The 20,237-nt window shown below is 40.2% G+C and overlaps 2 protein-coding genes across 2 annotated transcripts; one reads left to right on the top strand and one right to left on the bottom strand.

Annotated features, from left to right (window-relative positions):
- Window positions 1-1,674: 1,674 nt before the first annotated feature.
- ghitm (growth hormone inducible transmembrane protein) lies at window positions 1,675-6,077 on the bottom strand. The gene is made up of 9 exons (XM_034213775.1): window positions 5,966-6,077; window positions 5,426-5,574; window positions 4,895-4,991; window positions 4,517-4,628; window positions 4,277-4,418; window positions 3,633-3,741; window positions 3,238-3,426; window positions 2,396-2,567; window positions 1,675-2,300 (listed from the first exon to the last, which is right to left on the bottom strand). Exons 2-9 carry the CDS (start codon window positions 5,555-5,557, stop codon window positions 2,219-2,221), a joined length of 1,035 nt encoding a protein of 344 aa, XP_034069666.1. The 5' UTR covers window positions 5,558-5,574; window positions 5,966-6,077; the 3' UTR covers window positions 1,675-2,218.
- Window positions 6,078-7,973: 1,896 nt separating this feature from the next.
- Window positions 7,974-14,487, top strand: LOC117544836 (carbohydrate sulfotransferase 3-like). The gene is made up of 3 exons (XM_034214308.1): window positions 7,974-8,261; window positions 11,729-11,944; window positions 12,262-14,487. Exons 2-3 carry the CDS (start codon window positions 11,865-11,867, stop codon window positions 13,487-13,489), a joined length of 1,308 nt encoding a protein of 435 aa, XP_034070199.1. The 5' UTR covers window positions 7,974-8,261; window positions 11,729-11,864; the 3' UTR covers window positions 13,490-14,487.
- The last annotated feature ends 5,750 nt before the right edge of the window (window positions 14,488-20,237 follow it).

Genomic DNA, 20,237 nt, shown 5'->3' with positions numbered 1-20,237 from the left:
GTATTATCTGAAATGCACTTCGAATAAATAGCACAAGTTCACATTAAGCAGGCTGTATTCATTTATTTTATAATTGGAATATTATAACAGACTCATTAACAAGAATCCTTTCAATGTTGTTTAGTCAATGTTGAGCTCATTTGAAACACTTCCCATACTGTTAAGTGTTTTTATTTGTAACAATAGATATTTCGTTTTTTGTACCGGGAAAGTCTGAATCTGCAAAAAATAACTATAAACTCTATCTGGATGATAAATGTAACGCAATACAAAAGTAAAATGTCCTGCCTAAAAGCAGTTAAGACGTTTATTTTTAAAGTGTATAATTTAAAATAATATTATATCATGTATGTTTTATATCACATTACATCAATATATATTTAGTCAATTCAAATTAAGTTTATTTATTATTATTAAAGTACCATACAGTAAACTATCTTCTGTGTAAGTGCAAATCAGCACAACAAGGTATAGGGATAATAGGAAAGTCCGTAGTTATATTTAGTCATAAATCAAGGACTTGGCAATATTTAAATCATGACTTGTTTGATGCATGTTGTAAAAAATGTTGCACGGACCATTTTAAAAGACAAGATATTTTAAAACATTTGTGAAAACGTTCACCATGAATATCTGTTCTAAATTTCCAGCGATCCATTGGATAGTCTGTGTTTGTCTATTTAGGAATTGTTTTCTTTTTAGTTTTTAATGAAAACATTGTAGGCATTGCTCATGAAATAATGGAAGACAGTGCTTGCACGGTCCCCCCCCCCCCCCCCCCCTGCCCCACGTCAAGCATAACGATCATTGGACCCATCATCAATCTGAAAATGACTGCCAGAGCGCAATTTTTATCCCCAGTAATGCCAGAGCTCCACATGCTGGAGCTTTTCCCAATCTCATCCATTATTGCCCTCTTCAGCCCTCCCATCTGCAGGCTTTTCGATATGCAGTATATATGAATCATACGTGTCCTAAACGTGAACATGATCTGAGAGATTGAAACACCCCGAACAGCTGTGTGCTCCACGTGTACGGGCTTTAACGAAGCACCTGCATATTTACAGATGTTAGCATCCGTTCCAAGTGCCCTGGTTTGGGGGTTTAATTTTAGAGGAGCGGCCAGATGGTGGACAAGAGGATTACTATGCTAAGCCTTTGTCATCTGCTGCTACACACTGCCTGTCTATAGGAAAAGACAAGGTGGACCCCCACTGGTCCCTCTTTGTCTGATTAAAGCTGGGTGTGGATGACAAATGGTAAAATATGTAAGTTTTGGCACTATGACCATTTTTCAGACATACTGTTTTATGACTTTAATGGCAAACTATGATCTTTTTTAATGCATGCTAAGCTATGACAGTTGTTAACAAACACCTATATGGGGACTTTCTATGACATTTCCTTATGGCATACTTTTCCATTTGATTTTTTACAGTAAACTATGATACTGATACATTTATATTACAAATAAACAATGATTCTAATAATCCTTGTAATACAACATGCAGTGCTTTCACTTTTTAAATGGCCTTTTAGTATGTATTATTTTGTTGGAAGTGTTTTATGTATGTCTCCTAGCAAGCTGTGACTCTGTGACAGTGAGCCAGCATGCACACTACCAGGACCATGAAACTGGAGCAGCTTAATAGAATTCAGTCTGACAAAAGTACATCACTTTGGACATGTTTATTGATTGGTTCCATTGTTGAAATGACTGTACAATGTCAGAAATATATGGACTAGTGCCAACCTCTTGAACACACAACAGAAGTGCAAAATCAGTGTATAGTGGAGCGAGTCGGCAGTCTATGCGTTGTATTTTGTTAGCATACACCATATATTTTTGAACTTTCATTCTCGTTGGAAACAGAAACACCACTCAGTTGAAATAAATACAGAACATAAAGTATACAAAGGACACCGGAAGCTGAAGAGAGGATGCAGACAAGAACGACTTAACCCATCTGTAACCCCCAGAATTAACCAGATACTTCCACAATCAAGGTTAGAGTGTGTTATCAATGCACAACGATGGATCTTCTTTGCACCAGAGTACAATCCTCTTCTTCGCACTCTTTCAAAGCATGGATGTATTGTTCCCAGTTAGATAAGACTTAGTGTCACTAAGAGATAACATCTGGTGTATGCTGCTAGTAATAAAATATGATTTTGATCAGCTTTGTAAAGGGTCAAACTGAAATCAGAATGCAGCTGTTTACTTCTTCCTGCTGCCGCCAGACATAATCATCACCATCCTCATGAAGATGTTCAGTGTGTCCATGTAGATCCCCATACACCTGTGAGATTAAACAGAAAATGAGAGAAATACCTTAGTGAGAGTTCATGGCTAATATTCTGCTTGAATCCACGTATATTTTCTGTGATGACTTACGCGTTGATGGGGTCATATTTCTGTACGCCGTACAGCGGGTGTGTCTCTGCTCTCTTGATGACCTTCTGCGTGTCGTACAGGAGGAACATGCTGAACAGGACCAGGCCTCCGTAGATGGCCACTGAGTACAGGCCTGCTCCCATTGCTGAGGTGGGCGGCAGGAACATTGATCCTGGAGAAGACGGGGAGATTCGCTGTGAGACTGACACGTAGGGTTTCAAAATGGTAGCATACAGATATCAATAATTAATGAGCTTATTATCCAATCCTATTATGGGTGTAAGTAAGTGATGTATCAGATACATTCCTACCGTTTCTGTAAAAGCTATGAGATTTTGTGCACAGTACTTTATTTTGGCGACTCATCTTTTTTAAAACAACTTGTATTTGAACATACTGTGTAGAAATTGTTACAATTGTAATGACGGCATCATGTGAAATTGATATGCCTACTGTTTTCAGAATAGGACATGAAAGATGTTACTCGGTCGCGACCGACACATTTCTGTCGCACATTCAAAAGAAGCGCTTGTACCAACGCTGAATTTTGCAAGCTCTTATGATTTTGGTCCCGCATTCCCCTAAATGTGGAGCACACGATCGAAAAGCTAACACTTTGGGTGTGATATGCTTATCAGATTAGCAGATTATGCAAGAAGAGTGAAGTTTCTCATGTGGCCCTACAGGGACATATTCATGGTAAAAATACATTTTGCCATGATGCTTACACTTAAATAACTTGACTTTAACCTCAATGCCCTTTTTTTTTTAGTTGGAGGCATTCAGTACTGTGTGTACTCACCTGAGACAGGGTTTACGAGGTGAAACTGCTTTGTACTAACCAATAGAAGAAGCGAACACCACTCCAAAGCCAACAGCCAGGGGCCCGCCCATGTTGAGGAACTTCTCACTTGGGGCACACATGGCCACAGTGGACAGACCGCCCACGATTCCTGCGGTGTACCAGGCGGCCCTCATCACCAGGGGCCCTCCCATGAGGGTGAGGGGGGCGATGACAGCACCCATCACACCTTATCAACACATAAAGACAACTGAACACCACACTCAACTCAAACAACATGAACAAGGTTTAATATGCAACAGCAGCTGCTACTCTGAGCCTGTACATGACTGCCCTCTAGTGGCAAACCGAGGAAACTACATCACATACATTACAATGTTAAGTAGGAGAACACAACAGGAAGAATAGCCTTTCATTAGACCTTGTGTTACAAACCTGCATGTAACATCCAGGCGAGGTGTTTGGGCATCGGGCTGTGCTCATATGAGATGGACCTGACCAGCATGCCGGCACCAATCATGGCTGCAAATGTCGCTCCAATAGCCTGATTTACAAAACACATCAGGCATTCATTTAACTACCTGTAAATAGGGCTTCCCAGAATAGTTAAAAGATTCCTTCAAACCAATGACATTCTGATTCATAACCATCATTTCTATTCAGTTTAAATGTGTTATTTCTGGATAAAAAAAACAAGGTGATATTTGTATTATGATTACGCTATTTGTGGCATTAGATTCCAGGAAAGGACTGTTTCCTACCAAGCATTTCAATAACTTCAGTTCCTTGTAAAAATGCAAGTCCAAATTAATTGAATAATTAATAAGTGAAGGAATTTGTGTATGTCCGCATTTTAAAAACATGCTGTTCTCTGCCGTCAAAAATACAGTTTGGTCTCCCGCTCGGCCCACACCAAAATGAAGCCAGCAAATGAATGACAATTTATATTAATTTAAGAACGTTTATTTGATAAGGATGTTCTAATTACAGGTATTAATAAATTAAGATCTTGTGTATTAACCTTATATTTTAGGTGAATATGTATCCAATGTTAGATGTACTTGAGTTATAAAGCTTACCAGCCAGGATCCTCCCATCATGAGACCCATGAGGGCCGGGGTCCTGCTCACTGCTACAGCTGACAACGCTGTCAGGCCAATACTGCCTGCAAAGTACATGTAGGTGGAGTGGATCCTGTCCTTCACATACTGAGGCCAGATCCTGCACAGAGAGTAAAGAGCCACGTGAAAATGAAGCAAACACTTTCTAATAACCATTTAAATAGAAATGAACAACATGAACAAAAAGCTGACACTCACATTGCTTTTTCAATGGCACCGATTTCATTGGACATGCCAAATCCATAGAAGCACAGAGCTCCAAGACCCACTGCTGCACCTCCAGCCAGGAACAGTCTCCCCATGCTGTGAACTGTGGACATACACAAATCATTTTTTTTAAAAAGGCACCCCCTAAAATGTGTACTACTATAACTAAATATTGAATAATTGTTATAGATTAACACCAGAGGTAAGAGGTTTAACTTGTGCTTACAAAATGTTGGCATCATGGCAATATTAAAATATTTGTATATATAATAACATTTAAATTAAGACAGTGGATCAAATAAAACTAGTGTAAACTATATGTATCACTTTATAACAGTTTTTTCAAAAAACATACGTAATAGTAATTACTTTTATAAGCGGTTTCTGAAGCTGGCTCAAAGGCTGCTTCTTTGAGCTGGCTTTTGGTTGTCCTGCGGAAACCAAATCTGGCCTTGGAGGAAAAACCCTGGTGAAAGAAAAACGGAAACTTGAATTAATATGGGAATTAAAGACGGCAGCTGCAAGTTACTTTACTTCTTATCCCTGCTCCTACCCAATGGCACTGTAAGAGCCAATTAATAAAACCTAAGACTTGCTTTAAACAAAAGCATACGTACTACATAACAAACCGTAAGCCTGTTTCTTTCTAATGTTTACATTGTTTACAGTCTTTATGTTACCATTATCTTTGCTTTCGGTGCCCACAAATTGGTTTAATCGTGTGTTTTCAATATCTGCTATTGTCACCTAAGAAAAAACAAAACATTTTCTCCAATCTAATCTTGGTGGGAGAGGTACAAAGTACTTTTAGTTACATGTGTGTGTGTGTATGGTTATAATGGAGAGTTGAAGCAGCAATAACAAAGCTTAGAGAAGCAGAGGTCTATGACTTCACAGTACCTGCTGGGGCCTGAGCAGGGTGGGACAAGTCTTCAGGGTGGATGTCCTCAGGGCTGGGGACCCCTGTGACAGCACAGGACGCAACCCGACGAGAGGAAGAGTCCTCAGGCATGTCAGCCTCGCCAGCATCATGGTCACAATGAGAGATGCTGTATCAGTCCGAGAGATAAACAGAGCGTCAGGTAACTGACAGACCTAATGTTGTATGTATGACCTAATGTTCAAACACATATTTTACACATACTAATATGATTATAGTCACAAAGTCAGATAGGAAACAAAGTTAAAGTACCGTAGCAATCAAACTAACCAGTTAATGAAGAAATATAACTATGAATTGGTCAAATGTTACGTTAGTTAAATAAGCTAGCTAACGTTAGCTAACATGTTAGCTAAGTAATGCGACTCATTTCACGACAACGTCTTAGAAAACGTACGCTGTTACAGTGTATAGTCTGACCAAAATGATAAACTGTTACCACTAACACGTTGTTTAGTAATATACATAGGATAATATAGACAAATGTAGATGTTACATACCGAGATAGCAACGTACGTGGTTCACCTTTCTAGAAACAAGTGCGCAACCTTCTGACGCAATTGTTTTGCAACCTTCCTGAAAATTCTCAGTCAGTGCGTCATCATTAAGCGACGGGTTTGTTGGGAATCGTAGTTCGAAATCGTGCCGATTGAATAAGTCTATACACAGGGGTGCACATAACTTTTTTGCCCTGGTTCTCAAAGGAGCACCTGGAGATGTTGCTTGGTGCTCATCCTTAAAATGAAATAAACCGTAACTTTTGAGGGGGTCTTGACTTTATTTGCCAGACACACGGTACTGAACACACATGCAGAGGTGAACACAGAACACACATGCAGATGTGAACACAAGACAACATTAGCACGACCAGTAAGCTGTCATCACTACCCTCCTCACTGTCTTCCTCTCTGTCAGACATGGTAGCTGATGATGTAGGCCTACTATTTTCTCTCTGGTTGAGTCTGCGATTAGCTGCTTGCATCCACAAGTCAACAGCTGGTTTTGGGTCGAAAGTCTCTGTTGTCATCTTAGACAAGTGGATGTAATCAAATAAGTATGTGAACATAACCAATAACCTACCATAGCCAATAACAAATTAATGTAACTTGTTTTATTTTTGTTGTTCATATCTTATTTTACCTTAACATTTATTTATTTATGCATTTTTTTTTATCTTTCCAGTTTTAAAGGATATTTTTGGTTTACTGTCCTATAGTATACATTGGAATGATTTCAAACCTGTTTATCCCAATAATTATAAAGGAGTGCCTTGAAAATATGTGTTTACATAAATTGTGACCAAACCGTTTGAGACCCACTGAGATAACTTAGACTAAAGTGAACTAGCTATCTAAACACTCTGAGTCCTTTACCTCACTGAGCTGTAGTTATCAGCCTCTCAGTCTGACTGGAGAGGACTCTCCCTCCACATCATTGTAGAAACATCTTCTTCTTATATCCGTTAGAGCAGCTAGCACCAGATTCTAATAACAACAGCGCCGGAACCGGTGCACCCTCCCTCGCTCCCCGCTCACTCGCACTTTGGCTGTGAGTGCCAGAAAAGCCAACATCCCCCATTTTCATCACTTACAGCGCCCATCGTACAGGGCAAATGAAACGTGTAACCGGGGTGAAAAGGGTGTTAAATTTACTTAATTATGAATATTGTTACATCAAGGCCGAAAATTAGGATTAGCACCAACGATCAAAAATGTTTTTTTCCCTCCCAGAGCAGCGCCTCCCCAGATCTGGCGCCCTAGGCGAACATCTATAACGCCAGCGCTACGGGCCGGCCCTGAGTTCATATCATATAGACTGTATATATAAGCAACTCGCAAATATCTTTATCTTTCTCTCTCTCCTCTCTTCTCTCTCTCCTCTCTCTCTCTCAATGTTGGTACGCAAATGCGCCTTTTTTCAAATGACCTTTTTTTGGCGTAGGTGCGCATGCACACCTGCGCACCAGTTATGTGCAGCCCTGTCTATACAATGCATAAGGGGCTAAACAGTAGGCCTATTCAAAACCAATCAAATAGCAATATCAGAATTCACAATATAAAACAATTTATAAACCAATTTTTAAACCAGTAAAGAACTATGTCAAAATCAAGATGATTATTTCACCACACATTAGGCATAGCATATGTGATTGCAGATAACAGCACATTATCAATAGTAAATAAAGTGTGGAATATAATGGAGTTCAAAATACACTATATTCCTCTTTAATTAAATGTTTAAAAATGTACTTGAATAAATGACTTTAGGTTGGGACGCACATTATGTTTTCTCCACTAGATGGAGTGATTGCCTCTTCTTTTGATGCTACTACTAAACAATACTTTGCTAAAACATAAAATAAACCAAAATAACAACGCGTCACAGAATCACGGCCCTACCATTACATACCATGTGTTTATGTGTTTATAATTGTTGTGTTGCTAATCATCATAACAGCCTATGATGGGTGGGTGTGTGAGGGGGGGTGTCAGTGCGCCTCCTGCTAAAGCTCCGCTCCTTTGGTCCAAACTTTCCCATGTGAGTCGTAACTTTTGCAAATACTTGTCATTCAGTTGTTCGGGCAACCTGACCTGCAGCTTCCCTAAACATGAGTCCATCGGGTACACAGGCTTCACTTACTACAACTAGTCGAACTACTTGTGCTTTTGGATTGGATTGTTTTTTGTCACACCAGTGAAGTACTGTTGGGAAGTAATGGAAGTCATTTATATCCGGAGTCGCTCTTTGAGGAAAGGCTGATCAACTTCACGCATGACACCGCAGCTCATCATGATGGTGGGTATGGAGAGCGGACAAAACTTTGATTGATAGGCAACTTATACATTTCTAAAACCTATACGCTTATAATATCACATGGGAGGACTTTTAAGCTTTAATGACAACCCAGGGGGTAGAAACAAAGTCATTGAAATAACCATAACACATTTATGGATCTCTGACATAAAAATGTAAATTAAAGGGGGATGATGTCTTCTTATTAAAAAAGCATGACTTCAGTTTTGGCCGGTTTGTCCCCATTGACCTTGTAATGCAATGCATGCTCTCCAGCCGAACTACTGCTGCAAAGAAATAATACTTTTTCCACAGTGATGTTTCAACATTAAACCTGTTGGATGCATGCTAATCTTCAGTGTCATTTTAAAGATTGTAAGGGAGATCCTTATTTAAATAATTCACGGATCAAAGATCTGGCCAAAACCTCTTTTGGTGTTCCCTCTCACTGAAATGGATCCATATTGACCTAAAACAGACAAACATTCCAAACAAATGTATAATGATTGAACACAGCCCAGCTTGTTTTCCTTTGTAAAGCTGTCAAGAGGTACACATATAATACACCTAATAAATAGAAGGAAAAAAACACTATCACAGCTGGAATAGGACATGTGTATATGAATGTGTCTATATCATGATTGTAAACTGCACATTTTCTAGAAAGAAATTGGGAAACATGATTATTGATTTAGAAAAATAGCTGGAAATGTCTATTTGGCTTACTAAAGATTTCTGATTGACCTTCCAGTCAATCAGAAGTCTTACAAAAATATATCATGGTATTACAGATGTAGAAAAAGGACATATCACACCTCATACTGTATTTCATAGAAGTTCTAAAATAAATGTACCTTACATTTACAACACTATAGTGGGATAGCTGGGTGGTGTTTCATTTCTCTTCACATGAGATTTACATTAAACAAGAGGCAGCTATTAAAAGCATTTGTAGCAAGATGATAAATGGCTCCGTGGCGGCTTCGTTATGAGTAGATGATCAAAAGTGTCATATGCCTCAGTGATTTGTGAATATTCAACAGTCAGCTCATGTGTGTGTTTTCTTTCTTTCTTTACACAGCAGATGCAGTAAGCTGAGATAATTGGTGTATATTTAATTTACCATATAAATGACAAAACCTCATACCACTTATTTTCTTGATGTATTGTTGGCGTGTTTCTATGGTTTGTTTGAATAATACGTACTAGTACATTCATTTGAGGTAAAATCTACTTTTTTGTTAAAATAACAGTTAAGGGTCAGTGTCTTATTCATTTGGCCAGATGTTTCTTTTCTCCTAATGTGTTCAGTTTGTTTGTTGCTTTACACAAACTATAACTGTAGATGGGCAATGTAAAATCACTGCTCAAGACTTAAGGACTGAGTAATTTGCTGTGGTGCAACCGACTATCTGAAAAGAAACCACATAACTAGTAACATCATCTTGTTAGTCAGTGACCCTGTGACGTGTGAGTGACCTGCGAGTTTATGTTCTGCCATCTCAGCCCAAAGGAGGTTTAGAGTCACTCCTGTGTAAAGAGACCTTTGTGGTTGTGGCATGCGGCAGGGTGGTGCAAGACAGATCTGATTTTTCCTTCTCTGTGAAAACGTGTCTCAGTACACAAGCTGTTCACCTTTTCATTACGCGCCGTTCCACGTCAACAGAGCTCTATTGGAGCTGTAAACTTTTCATTCCTTCTCAGAGAATTTCGCAGGCAGTGTCCAACCATTCCCTGTGTTTAGACTGCGCTCATTTGGAATGGCTTCTGTGCTCAAAAACTGGCCTAGGACAGAGGTTGGCCTAGGACAGAGGTTGCAACAGGATGTGAGAACTGGTCCTCCAGACATCTTACAAAATACTCAAAAAGGCTCATCCGAAATTCAGAAAAGTATGCTCATCCGAAATTCAGAAAAGTATGCTCATCCGAAATTCAGAAAAGTATGCTCATCCGAAACAGTTAGACTTGTTTCGTGCCAAACACACAACTAACTTACCGCAGTGAGTGAAAAGGTGTGTTTTAAGGCTTTGTGGCTCTGCTGATTTATAGCAGCAGTTTCACTAATGTGTCCGCCCAGAGGCTAGACCTGAAATCATTTAACAGTGATTCATAAGACACACTCAGGAGTCTGTGTGAAGCACCTGCTGGAACCAATAAACAAATGTTTTCACAAATCCAGACGTCTGATTCTGGATGAAAAAAAAAAGACTGACTGTAAACCCTTTGCGTGCTTACTTATATGATCTACATTTCTAAACTTTGACATTTTTGTTGGCACGCATCAAACTAACACATTTCCTCAGGGTGGGGACTGTCTAATTTACTCTCGCCATGTTATTGACCCTTTTACTGGCAGATGAGATATGGACGGATTATGCTAAAATCCAAAGATTAGTCAGGGATCTGAGCCAAGCTGCCATTATCTCAAAAATATCAATCTTCCAGGAATGTGCAAGACAATTCCAAATACACAAAGGCATCATTAAATCCACTTCTACCTTCATTTGACTACCTACTGCCTCTGCAGAGTAGCACAAGTATAGCCTGCAGGCGTAGAGAACTGCAAATTATGGCTCCATGACAAGCAGGCTTTCCCCTTATATTTTAGCCCTGTGCAGTTATACCTCTCAGCGTCAAGCCATGTCCCCCCCCCCCCCCCCCCCCCAGTGTCAGTCAGTGTTTTAGAAGCACAAAGGCATATTATGGGGAAGCAGCAAGCCATTAGCCGCCACCAGATGGTCTACTGTACCAGTAGCCCATGTCACTGAGGGCCTCTGTTGAAAAATATCTCCTCCCAGTGTTGACATGGAGCAGCAGCTGGCAGTTTGGACCACAGGCTGCTCTACCTATCAGTGGGAGGTAGGATTATCACTTAGGCAACTCTGAGTTCTTTAAGCAAGCAGCTTTGCCATTGTGGAATAAAAGTTGAATTACAAAATTGAGCTTGATTGCAGTTGATTACTCATATTTCATTTGTGCCTCACAGTTGTTTTTCTGCCATTTGCTTTAAATACAAAGACTGGCTCATAAAAACAGCTTCTCTCTGCACCAGCCTTCAGTCTCGCAGGGTGGGTGGGCATGTTCCTGAAATGCACTGGTGCACTTAAAGATAACAAGGACTTCCTGGTGGGAAGAACTTGCTTAGATTCCAGTCTAACACACTCAGTTATTTTCTATTCTTACGTTCTCAAGATATGATATTTTTGTCTTTAGGCAAATGCCTCCATTGTTGGTTTTGCAGAACACAGAACAGTGATCTGAAGCCTGGGAGGGAGAAGAACTCTGTAAAACCACCACTCTGACTCAGCATCACAGTGCAGTTTTACATATGTCAAAATAAGCCGTCAACTTCCTCATATTAATACCTTGATGTGTTTTGAGGAAACACTGAAGACTAAAGCACTAACTCACCACTGTGCTCAGATGTGCAAAATGTGTAACTGACAGGTTGATGTTCATTTCATTTACAGGATGAAACATAGCTTACAACGGGGAATACAAATAACTGGGAGGCTCTTTAAGAAGGCGACTGGAGACTTGCAAGATTGGCAGAACCCATTAAGAAGCAGTCAGTAAAAGCATATCCTGGCACAGCTACATCCAAGAATGAGGATCAAATACACAATATCCCTCGTCTTTTTCGTGGCACTTGTTATCATTGAGAAGGAAAACAACATTATCTCAAGGTAAGTCCATTTCAGAGATCAATGGAGTGCTTTAGTGATTCCCAACAGGTTTGTGTGGGTGTACCTCTCTATCTTTAAACAGATATACAAAAACACCTTTGGACTGTACAATAATTACAAAAAAATAATCGGAGTTGCAATTTTTCCAACTGCAATTTTCAAATTGCAGGAGGGGCAATAGTTGTTAAAGTAGAAATGTGTATTTGTTTTACATGGGTTTATCCCCATTAGTAACTTGAAATAGCTGTTAATTTCAAGTTAAATAAAACCGTTATATCTTTTATTACCCAACTCTGTGATTCCTTTTACATTTTCAGGGTGTCGGATAAGCTTGCCTTAAAGCAGACCCCCCAAACCCCTCTACAGCCCAGTGGTTTATCCCACATACTGCCGAAGCACAATGCTTCCTTTACAATGCTTAGCAAGACGAACTCTGCCTTCAGCCTGATCAAACGACGCCTGGAGAACTACAGCCAGCACAAGGAGGTGGTGACGAGGGGCAGCAAGCACATCCTCCTGTTGGCCACCACCAGGACGGGTTCCTCGTTTGTTGGCGAGTTTTTCAACCAGCAGGGCGACAACATGTTCTTCCTGTTTGAGCCGTTGTGGCACGTGGAGAAGATGTTGACACTGGAGACCGGCGGCACCAACGCCACAGCGTCAGCCAAGGCGTACCGGGACGTGCTCCAGCAGCTCTTCCTGTGCGACTTCTCCCTGCTGGAGAGCTTCATCGAGCCCCTCCCTGTGAACCACATCACCACCGGTCTCTTCCGCAGGGAGTCCAGCAGCTCGCTGTGCCAGGAGTCGGTCTGCAGCCCCGTCATCAAAGGGGTCTTTGAGCGTTATCGCTGCAGGACCAGACGCTGTGGGCCCCTGAACCTGACCATGGCGTCTGAGTCCTGTCTCCAAAAGGAGCACAGGGCCATCAAGTCAGTGAGGGTGCGCCAGCTGGAGAACCTCCGACCTCTGGCTGAGGACCCACGTCTGGATGTGAAGTTCATTCAGCTTGTTCGGGACCCTCGGGCTGTACTGGCCTCCCGCATGGTGGCCTTTGCTGCCAAGTATAAGAACTGGAAGCAGTGGGCTATTGATGGTGAAGTGCCGATTGATGATGATGAAGTCAGAAAGCTGAAAGGGAACTGCGACAACATCAGGTTGTCTGCAGAGATCGGTCTCAGACAGCCAGCGTGGCTGCGAAGGCGTTACATGCTGGTGCGGTACGAGGACATTGCTCGGTTCCCAATGAGGAAGGCAACAGAGATGTACAGGTTTGCTGGAATCCCGTTCACTCCACAAGTTAAATCCTGGATCCTGAAGAACACCCAGGCCTCCAAGGAGACCAGCGGTGTTTACTCCACACAGAAAAACTCCTCAGAACAAGTAGAGAAATGGAGGTTCAGTTTACCATTCAAAATAGCCCAGGTTGTACAGAAAGTGTGTGGGCCAACGCTGAAGCTTTTTGGGTACAAGTTTGTAAGCAGTGAAGAAATGCTAACAGACAAGTCTATCAGTTTGATTGAAGACAAAGTGTTCAACTTTGTATAGCATTGACCCACATGAACTCTAAACTCTAATGCTGGAAAAAACAACCTAAATGACTGTTATTTATCAGGCTATTGATACAAAGAGCTTTATATTTCTGATCGTGTGCTATTTAAAGTTATTTTGTATTTAAAATTGTATGATGAAGAAAATGTATTGTTGGGTGGAAAAACCATATAACCATTGAGGCAAGGGTATATATTAAGACTTTACAAAGGGGTAAAGCATGGGGAAATAGGAAAGCTATATTTGTTTTTTGCACTCCGGACTATTTTCTCTGTCCAAACTGTATTGTTTGCTTGTCCAGCAAGCCTATCCAAATGTAACCCCTTCAAATATAGGAAAGTCCTGAGGGAGATAAGAAGAAGTAGTAGTAGTAGTAGGAAGAAACTTCCAGGAACCTTGGTTATTTTTGTTCAGCAACTTCAGTTAGCAAAACAGTAGGCTGCTTTTACACCAAAGAAACTTGAAATGAAACGTTTATGCATAGCCAAATAATTGTAGCTTTGAATAGCATCGGCAGGAAAAGGAAATACCAATGTTTTGCCAGGTCATTTTTTACGCATGAGATTTAGAAGTAATGTCCTATGCTAATTTTATTTAATTCTTCACTTTGCTTTAAGTCGTAATGACTCCAGCTCTGAATGTGCTCCACAGGTTCACTTCCCCCTATGAAGGGATTATTTTCTTGCACACGCAAACTGTAGTTAGCTGTATGATGCATGTTTGTAATTGGACAAAAGTTGTTTGAAGTTGTCCTCGGGATTGAAAGGACCGATTCTGTTAAAACAGATGTCTACACTGCTACTGTATGCAAACATTCCAACTGCAGCTGGTTTGCAGGATTGTGCGAGGTTTGTCGGCAGGTCTGTCTGTTGACACAAGTCTCTTAGCTGGTGATAAAGAGGCCCTGGTTCTCTGGCCTGCCACACTGTCTTTCTGCTGGATCAGTTTGTTCCTTTTGCATTTTGTTTATTGCAATAAAACTACTTTTACATATCGCCGAAAACATCTCAAATTTGAAGTGAAAATACTGCATCCATGTGGCAAAACTGTTATTTTAATTTCACTTTCAAATAACATGAGCGGGAACACAGAAGGAGGGCATAAGTAGCTTCACAAACACTGAAAGACCCTTCACAGATTATTTGTTTAACAACACTGCAAACTCAGGCCTCATGAAAGACCACAGTCAACCCCTCCCAGAAACAGTTTCAAATGTTGACTAAAAGTCTGCAGACGCGCCAACAGCTCTGTGAGGCTGTACTTTGAGCTAAATGCTAATGCCAGTGTGCTAACATGGGGTCAGCCATACTCAGAGTCCTGTTCTTGGACATAAATGAGCCTTTCTTGAGATTGAAAAGGATCATCTACCCAGTTTGAATTGCAAAATACTAAGGATGGTAGAAGTTTCAGTTTAGCCAAAGTGGAGGTATCAGTGTCTTAAGGCAAGAACATCTTTGCGTGTACATTTTAATGCACATGTTTAAAACAAATAATAACATCAGTAGGCTATGGGCTGTATGTGGGTGTTATCAACATTAACCCAAAGAAGCCTTTATTTCTAAGAACAATAAACCCTTTAAAGGGTCTCATCATATAAGGGTCCTATTAAGAGGATACAAAGCTGAGGGAAATCAGATGCTGGGAACAGAGATACACTCCCCTAATATGCTAAGAATGTTGACCTGATGTTGGCATCATATCAAAAATAATTATCTATCCTGAGAGGGACATACAAAAAAAATGTCATGGCAATTCATCTAATAGAAGGGTGTATGGGTTTTCCAAATATCTTCCACCATCTGATAAGCATGGGGCTAGGGTATATTGGCACAGTAAGGGAGTAACTCTTCCTGTAATTATGAAGACTTCCCATTGCTGGCTCACATTTGATTACAAAATAGTTTGTTTTGCCATGTTGTGCTTTTCCCGAAAAACACAATGTCTAAAAGAAACACATGCACAGTTCCTATCATAGTTGTAATTACTTTAATTAAGTACACAGCCACCAACTGATGAATCCTCTCTAGTTTTAGTTTGAGTGGTTTATTGAAGTGTCCCACAACTTCTTTTGGTGCTATATAAACCAAATATTTAATCTTTCTGAACACTGTCTAGTTTGTCTGTGAGTAGGGAAGAAGGAAGGATACCGGAGGCAGCTGCCTTGACTTCCAGTGTGTTTACCACTGTGGGCCCGGTTATTTAAATCTCCAAACCTAGTAATTACCAACTTTATATAATGTGGTTCAAGTCTTTTTAGTCCACCTGACCCCACCCGCTTACAGACACGCAGTCGTTTATAAAGTCTCTCTGCCTCAGTCACTCTCTTTTACACCAAAAAGTGACTTATTTTGTTTCAATATTTAGTAATCCGCTCATTTGAGCTCTCACACATTGCTAAGCAAAGCCATATCAGAGCACTTCACTCAAATCAATAGATCATTATCTGGTTAGTTTGGGCTTGTTGTTCTATTTTAATAAAACGTCTTCCCAGGTCTGCAGCTTGTATAGAGTCTAAACCTAATGAGAAGAGGTTGAGCATTCATAAACTCTTATATTGGAGTGGCTTTATGTGGTACGTGTGGAGGGTGGAGTAACTGTATGGTCGGTGCAAATATAGAATAACCGCTTTCCACTGAGTTAAAACCTCTCATCCCCCTCTGCAGTAAAATGAGGGCATTTAGGTAACCCCACCCTCCAGATCCGTTATAGTGTGTATCCTGCCACATCAACCATGAGGGGGTTTCAAATATGCAAAACAGCCTGGGCAGAGTATCTAAATGATATCTTGCTGTAAGATCTGTGATAAACAGACACAACATTAAGTTAACTCAGAGGTGTCTCAGAGCTACGCATAAAACTTGCGCTCTTGCAGGCGATAATCATGGTTAAGGAGACGACATAAATCTAAATATGCAGTAAATTATCTCGCAGTGAAGAATGCAATTCATACAACTCAGGTTGTTGCATGTGATAATGAGTGGCTGCGCCGGGAGTGGGGACAGAATATAAATGCACAAAACTCCCTGCATATAACTGATGATGGATGAGGAGACAAATTAAGCAATTTTCACCTGTCATTGAAAACTGGTGTATTGGAAATGTCAAGTTCTCTCACCATCTTCCACCATTTTCCAACTATACGTAAAATCCATATGGGCAGCTTTCCAGTGCATCAGCAGAAGTTGCCTACAGCTCTGTGGCAAACTTTGCATAGGAAGCACTTCTAGTCCAATATCATGCTGCTTTATATAAAATGCTGGCAATAAAACCCATTTTTTGCAGGCATTTATTGACACTGGATCAAATGTCACAGGAACTGTTATTAAAGCCAGACATGTTTCTAATTTTCAGCTATGACAGGAAATGGTAACCTGGGGATTTATGAGCGCAATTATAATTTTTGTATTCACATACAAAGACATCAAAGATCTGATGTGGTTTGGTTGCTCTGCCACTGCTGCCCTGATTTGATTCATTCAAAAAATAAGTGTATAATTGAGTATGAACACTATTTCTTCCTCACATACAAATTACCATAAAAACAAAAACTTCTCATGATGTGCCAAAACTTCTACATTCCCTGTCCATCATTTTTTAAATTTATCTACAGTACAGTATGTGTCAATTCATCTTTCAGCAGGAAGTCTGCAACTGTTTCATTGTGCTGGGTCATAGAAGACTTTTGAAATCACAATTTGGCAACTCTGCACTGAAGATATTAATGCATTCATGCCATGACTACTACTGTTTCTCTGTACCATGTAACACAATGTACTCCATTGTGGCTGAGCCTTTGTCAGAATGGAAATGGATGCCCATTTGACTCTGGATATAGGTTTTGCAAAACATAGTAAAAGTGTCTTCGGGATGTGGTCAGAGGCTCAAGCTCGAGACACAAAATAACAATAATTGTGATGACTGTGGCAGCTTAAATTGCAATAACCAAATAACATCCTAACAATAAAGTCTAGACCTTTTCTCTGAAGTGTTAGAAACAATACTCCTTCCCTCTTTCAAAGACAAAAGAGAAAAACTAAATTTGCATTTATGTTTTGGTTACTCCGAGTTGTTTTGCATGTTTCAGGATGGTTTGAATTTCACCCTGTTCCTAGTTCTAGAGGCCATGTCATGTGATAAACACCAAAAACAGTGTTATCTTTCACTTCCCTACATGGTTTTAACTTGGTTTGGATTTGTTTTTACTCTGGCCCCCTTCACCCTTTTGACTATGAGCTCATTGCTTATGTACATTCCTGCCATCCCCTCTACCCAGTCCCACAGGAACATTACGTTACATTACAAGCATTACTCCCACTCAACATTTAGATTTATATTGTAAGATATATGTATTTAGTGTGAAATAAATTAGACCACTCAGGGTTTTAGCAATCTAGCCTGACATATAGCTGCAGTCAACAATGGCTGTGTGAGTGAGGGGGGTAAATACTTTGGGTAAGGTCAGCAGGTGGGTTAGGAAATCAAAATGACAAAGTGCCGCTCCGATCCTCAGTGAATAGGTGTCCTTCCCATATTTACTTAACATTTCTTTGCTTCAATGAGGGAAAACAAGTTCATATTTCAAACCCAAAGTGACATTCCTGACTGAGACTATTCAAAGACACATAATGAATGTCTGCCATGCCAGACAGACACACATTTGCATTGTTCTACATTTATTTTCTTTGTTTCTTTAGGCCTCAGAGAAGCTGACCAGAGCCCTAAAAATCATGCCCGTTACATAACAACAGTGTGTCGGGACATGTACATTGTAGCATGCTGTATATAAAAACACTGAGCACTGCAAAAAATCTGACTAAAACACAAATAATTTGTATTTTGCATACTTCAAATTGTTCTTAAATATCACACACAGAACAGAATCCTTTCTTAAATTGATTGTGAGTTGCTAAAGCGCTGCATAGCTGGCATAACAAGGCCTACTGTAGGTTTCTTGAGTTCAAGATGTGCCACCGTTTGCATTTTCAATTAAGTTTTGTGAAAGAGCTGTTCCCTCAGTCAGTTCTGGTGGGCAAAACACAAGGCTTCAGTCTTCCCTCACATCAATACCTCCTTTTGTGTCAGCCCCAAGCCAGAGCTAAGAGGTCTTTAAACATTTTTAGAACTACTGAATGGTTGCTCCATTTGTCCCACTCTGCTGGCTTTCCTCCAAATACAGAGTAAGTGCCGTTCTAGTGCCACTATTATTCAAAATAAAACAGGCATTACAGTTTAGGGCTAAAAAGAGGCAGAAGGAGCAGGGGGGGCTAATGGGAAACATTAAGCATCAATCCAAAACATCTTCATCTCCCCTAAGAAGTAGCGCTGATGCATTTACCAATTATAGATTCATCTCTGGCCTCTACAGTGTAATGACAGGACGTCTCCTTTTTGACGCCATGATGCCATGTGAGCACCAAACATGTGATGCTGCATGTTTACCACAAATGACAGGATCAGACAGACATGCAGAAATATGTTTGTACAGGAGACCAGAAAAATCCCCAGAAGCAGACAGCGAGAATCCATATTTACATGTAGGAAATGATGGTGGAGAAACTGAGCCGCAGACGTTTGAAAAAACATCCAAATGGTGGGCTTTTATTCCCACCTTTCTGTATTTTTTCTTGGAGGAGAGGTTGCAGAAACAAAGAGTCATGTGTGTTGCTCAAGGCGCATTATGCACCAGTAACCAAGGAACGCAGTCCGTTTATTTTGAGTACAAGTTGAACAATAATTACAGACTGCGGTGTCCTGTCGTGGGATTCAGAATTTGGAATCGCCATAGCAAACATTCAATTGATTGCTTTATATTTATTGTACTGTGGTCATTTTTAGGTGGGCCGGTGACAAAAATAGAGCCATGGGTTGTATTAATGATATGCTTATGTCGACATATGACCATCAACCAGTGCTAAAATAACTAAAGCCACTCTTGTCCAATGTGCCATGCTACAGCTGGCCAGCGTGTAACTCATAGAAGAACAAACTATGCATCTGATGGTTATTTGTCAAGTGTAATGATACCATAATTAACTTCCATTTAATTTAAATAGCAGTACATTCAATAGAATTACTCACTATGGAGAAACTGTGATGAGTCAACACAACAGAAAACAAGCCACAGTGGTCTCTTACTCTTTGATTTGGGCAGGAGGGAGGGGGCATTTCATATCTTTGCCTCGACGTGTGTTGTACACAAAGCTGTTCTATTTCTGCCGCAGAGGGCTGAGGTCTTATATGGCTGGTGGTTGCTGATAAATGATTAGTACAATTCCTTTTGAAGAAGAACATGTTATACAAAGAGGCAATGCATTTCAAGTGAACGTTTTATCTTCTCTCATTGCAAGACTCTTATAACAAATGAGGTCCAGTCCCAAAGGGGCATTTATCCATTCCAGCTGGTTTATAGCAACATTATTTACATACTTTCTTTTATAGAATTTGTTACATATAAAAGCAAAAATATTAAATATATAGAAGGACAGTTAAGAGAGTGCTAATTCAAGGCCATGCTAGTTCAATATAATGGTTTATAAAGGGTGCATAATACACCCAACCACCAAGTTAAATGTGGCCGGTAGTTTTACACAATGCTGCTGAAAGACAGACAAACAACCCAACAAACAAACCAAAAACGCAATGTCCTTGACGGTTGAAAAAGAGAGAATATTGCCATGCTATATCTTTCTACGCCCGTACTGCTCTAGAAAGGCAAAGTAAAAGCTTTTTGTTGTTGTTGCCGTGC

Source organism: Gymnodraco acuticeps, unplaced genomic scaffold (assembly GCF_902827175.1).
Source record: "Gymnodraco acuticeps unplaced genomic scaffold, fGymAcu1.1, whole genome shotgun sequence".
Lineage (NCBI taxonomy): Eukaryota > Metazoa > Chordata > Actinopteri > Perciformes > Bathydraconidae > Gymnodraco > Gymnodraco acuticeps.
Note: the sequence above shows the minus strand (reverse complement) of the source record. Positions and strands in the feature narration are given on the sequence as shown.